The sequence below is a fragment of the Hyalella azteca genome, unplaced genomic scaffold (genome assembly GCF_000764305.2).
Source record: "Hyalella azteca isolate HAZT.00-mixed unplaced genomic scaffold, Hazt_2.0.2 contig4574, whole genome shotgun sequence".
Lineage (NCBI taxonomy): Eukaryota > Metazoa > Arthropoda > Malacostraca > Amphipoda > Hyalellidae > Hyalella > Hyalella azteca.
The window spans coordinates 1-3,660 of NW_025934787.1; the positions used below are offsets into that span (position 1 = coordinate 1).

At 37.0% G+C, this 3,660-nt stretch overlaps 1 protein-coding gene across 1 annotated transcript; it reads left to right on the plus strand.

Annotated features, from left to right (window-relative positions):
- Nucleotides 1-67: 67 nt before the first annotated feature.
- Nucleotides 68-3,003, plus strand: LOC108678902 (transcription initiation factor TFIID subunit 12; the record flags this gene model as incomplete). The annotated part of the gene is given in 4 exon segments (XM_018167400.2): nucleotides 68-126; nucleotides 1,101-1,199; nucleotides 1,513-1,705; nucleotides 1,981-3,003. Coding segments are annotated over 4 exon segments (479 nt in total), but the record flags the coding sequence as incomplete, so codon positions are not given.
- Between the last annotated feature and the right edge of the window lie 657 nt (nucleotides 3,004-3,660).

Below are 3,660 nucleotides of genomic sequence, written 5' to 3' on the forward strand. Positions count from 1 at the left end.
CAATGAGTGAACAAATGAATAACAGATTTGGTTTGCGATGAAAAATACTGAAATAACCACCCGGCTACAACCCTGCTGCAGGATGGCTCAAGCATATCTCTCGTAAATAACAACATCCAAAATCAGGTTTGTGTTAAATACCAGCTACATAGAAACAAAATTAACTTGGACCATCTCTGTGTTATTATTTAATAAAACTTTTTTTTTGTTTCAAATTACTGCTCCCATTATCCATTTAACTATTTAACATTTTTCTTGAAGTTGGAACATATACATGATAAGGTTTGATCATTTTCTTTGATGTAACAATGGCAATAACTGAAAAGTTTTTATTTAAATATTCTATTTGAGTTTATTTAATGGCTTTTTATGTACTGCCTCCTCTTTGTTAATTACTGCTGGTCCTATTCAAATTTTTGTTCCATATAATCATTAATAGATTTTTTTTATGTTATTATTAATTATACATTCAAACAAATCCTTGACTGATATTGATGCAAATTTACCTGTGACTTTATCTGAAAAAAGTATGACTAATAGTCAATAGTCGCTTGCAGGCAATGAAATTGACCATGCAAGGTACTGTATGAGCTCACGTAAGCTATTTCTGACTTGATTAAATTATCTGAGATGTTTTGATTCATAAATTGTTTCAGGATAATCCTGAATATTTTTAGAATCTTTTTTGAGGGATGGTCAGCAAAAACTATCCAGTAAATATGTGAGAAAAGTAAATATTGTAAAAACCAGAAAGTTAAAGTAAATATTGTAAAAACCAGAATACTACAGAATGCTATACTTCACATATTTTTCTAGAAAATTTCACATTCTTTGCAACGGGCTGACTTCCATCTCTATGGTTTTCTATTAAAATAAAGTTAGGTCTGAGGTGTAAGATAATTTCATCATCAAACACTGACATATAATTTAAACATGAGTACTGCTCTATGGCTTCTCAAATACCACTTCCTCTCTTTCCTTTGCTTTTCATGCAAAGTGATTGTTCATGCAAAGACATAATTCTCATTGAGTGATTTGGCATTTCATATCTTTTCATGCTTTCAGTTGTGCATGTTTTCATTCATCATTCATTTCCATAGCCTGGCTTAAACCCTGTGCAGCAGCAACAAGCTCCTCCCAAAATGGCTCAGGCTGTGCCAGTCCCTGCACCTTCACTGCCATCAGAGTCCCTCACGCCCGTGAGTCTTCACTGACACTTTAATACAATAAATGTCCCAGAATGTAATTTATTTTTCATTCTGCCATTCTTTTGAACAATTAATGTAAACAATTAAATTTAGAAGTTAATTAAGATATTTTTTATAATCATGTTATATAGGCATTTTTTGTGTAATCTTATGAGTTATAATAAAATAGTAATGTTTTCAATAAATATTTGGTGAATTTACTTGATGTTTTTTTACTTTTAAGTTCTTGATAACAAAATATTTGATGTAAAGCAGACCAGATTCTTATTGATGAGCTCTGACTCCAGTTCCCTCATTTCTGCAGGTCGTGAACAGGAGCAGACTGACAGAGCTGGTGCGGGAGGTGGACCCCAACGAGCAGCTGGATGAGGAGGTCGAGGAGGCGCTGCTGGCCATTGCTGACGACTTCATCGAGTCGAGCGTGAACGCCGCGTGCCGTCTGGCCAAGCACAGAGGCGCGCGTACCTTGGACGTCAGAGACCTGCACATGTATTTAGGTGAGGCAGGCTGTGGTGCAGGCTAACTGGACGTCAGAGACCTGCACATGTATTTAGGTGAGGCAGGCTAACTGGGGCTTTTGAGGAGACCTGCACATATGGCACAGCATGCACGTCTGACCGTGAAGTAGTAATGTATTTAATACTAGCATTCTGTTATTGTTGTTGAATCAATTTGGTATGCAAGTCGAAAAATTTCTATTCATAAAGACATAATTACCTTATATAATTGTGTCATAATTATATAATTGATAAACGTGCTTGTGCTGGATCAGAGCGCTCGTGGCACATGTGGATCCCTGGGTTCGGCACAGAGGAGCTGCGGCCGTACAAGCGGGCGCCCACCACAGAGGCGCATAAGCAGAGGATGGCTCTTATACGCAAGGCTGTCAAGAAATATTAGCTTTAAGTACCCTTATATAATAATTATATTTTCTATACTAAATTCATGTGTGAACGTGATATTTTATCCTTATAACCCGAACACATGACTGCCCAATGATGTAGGTGAGGTACGTTTGTTGAACGTTTTGATGGTACGTCTCATTTGGGAGTTTGGATAGCATAAGCTTAACTTCCGTATTATTTTGGCATCAGCTGGTATCAATGCTGGTTGAAAAGTGAATAATGAATGTGAATGATAAGTATTAGTGAATTTGTCACGTGTTCATATACCGTGCTTCCTCAGTGTGAAAGTTTATTGTAATGATCGTGTGGAGTTATATTTTATGAACCGCTTTCGTATTGCATCGTTTCGTTTCTGTTAGACTGAGCACCAATGTTGTACGATCGCATATACTGAAAGCTTTTATTTCATCATTTCTTGTGTATTTGGTGGTTACCAGTCTATTAAAGTACCTATCGGTGGTGCAGTCAAAAGTTATTACCACGGAATGATGTCTTCTCCATGACAGAGTATGAAGTTCGCGTTTACAAAAGCATTGATCTTGGGCGCACCGCCTCGAAGCTCGCGATGTCTGACGAGCTTGACGTGAATACATTATTGCATATTCGAATTTTCACTTATCGAAGATGCCAACGCAATAGTTTCCTTTATTTATAACGAATATAATTAGTATATCACTAGTACCTGCGGTTTCGCCCAGCAGAGTACATTGTATTATACGTGCGCGTTCGTTTTTATAGCATAAGTGAGCTATTAAACTTGAATGTAAAGTCACGTTTCATTCTCAATAATTTCATAAGAGTCATTTCGTCCGCATAGGGCGATTATCTGAGAATGTAAAAATTCTTTCGGATTGCTTCACAATTGAATGTTAAATATATAATCAATCATTCCTGTTCTATAAACCTATTATCTTATTTCATGTTGAAGTGTTCAGTTGTTACTTCACTTTACCTTTTGTCAACGGTTACGTTAATCTATTCGTTTTCAAATGAGTGGCAACGGGAACTTCAAGCAACAGACAAAGCGTTAATAACCCTGTGACTATGGGAACTTTAACCACTTGCAACTCGCGAACATCTCGTCAATATTTGTAATAGGCAACGCGAGAGCAGCAGCAGCAAGAAAGTGTAAAGCCGCAGCAAGTGTAAAGCCGCAAGAAACGCAGACAACTTGCGAGTCATAACAATATTCTTGCTTTTTCCTCAGCTTATGAACCTTCCTTCGAAATTCCGATGGAATAAATACCAAGTTACAGAGTCAAGGCAATTTATTCATAAATTCCGCGAGAATTTTTTCCTCTCTTCAGTGCGAATGATTTAATTCGTATCGTCATGATTTTAGGAGCCGTTCATATTACTTGGCATCCTCGGAGACAAAGGTGAATTAATAGGCGGTTTTGAGTAGATTCTTTCGTGAAACATCCATTCAGCGGAGTCTATATATCGTCACATCTTCATATCACAGTCACAAACAAATATATATCCATTTTATATACAAATAGATCGACAACGATTTGTAGTAGAACCACAAGATTTGCAAGCCACTA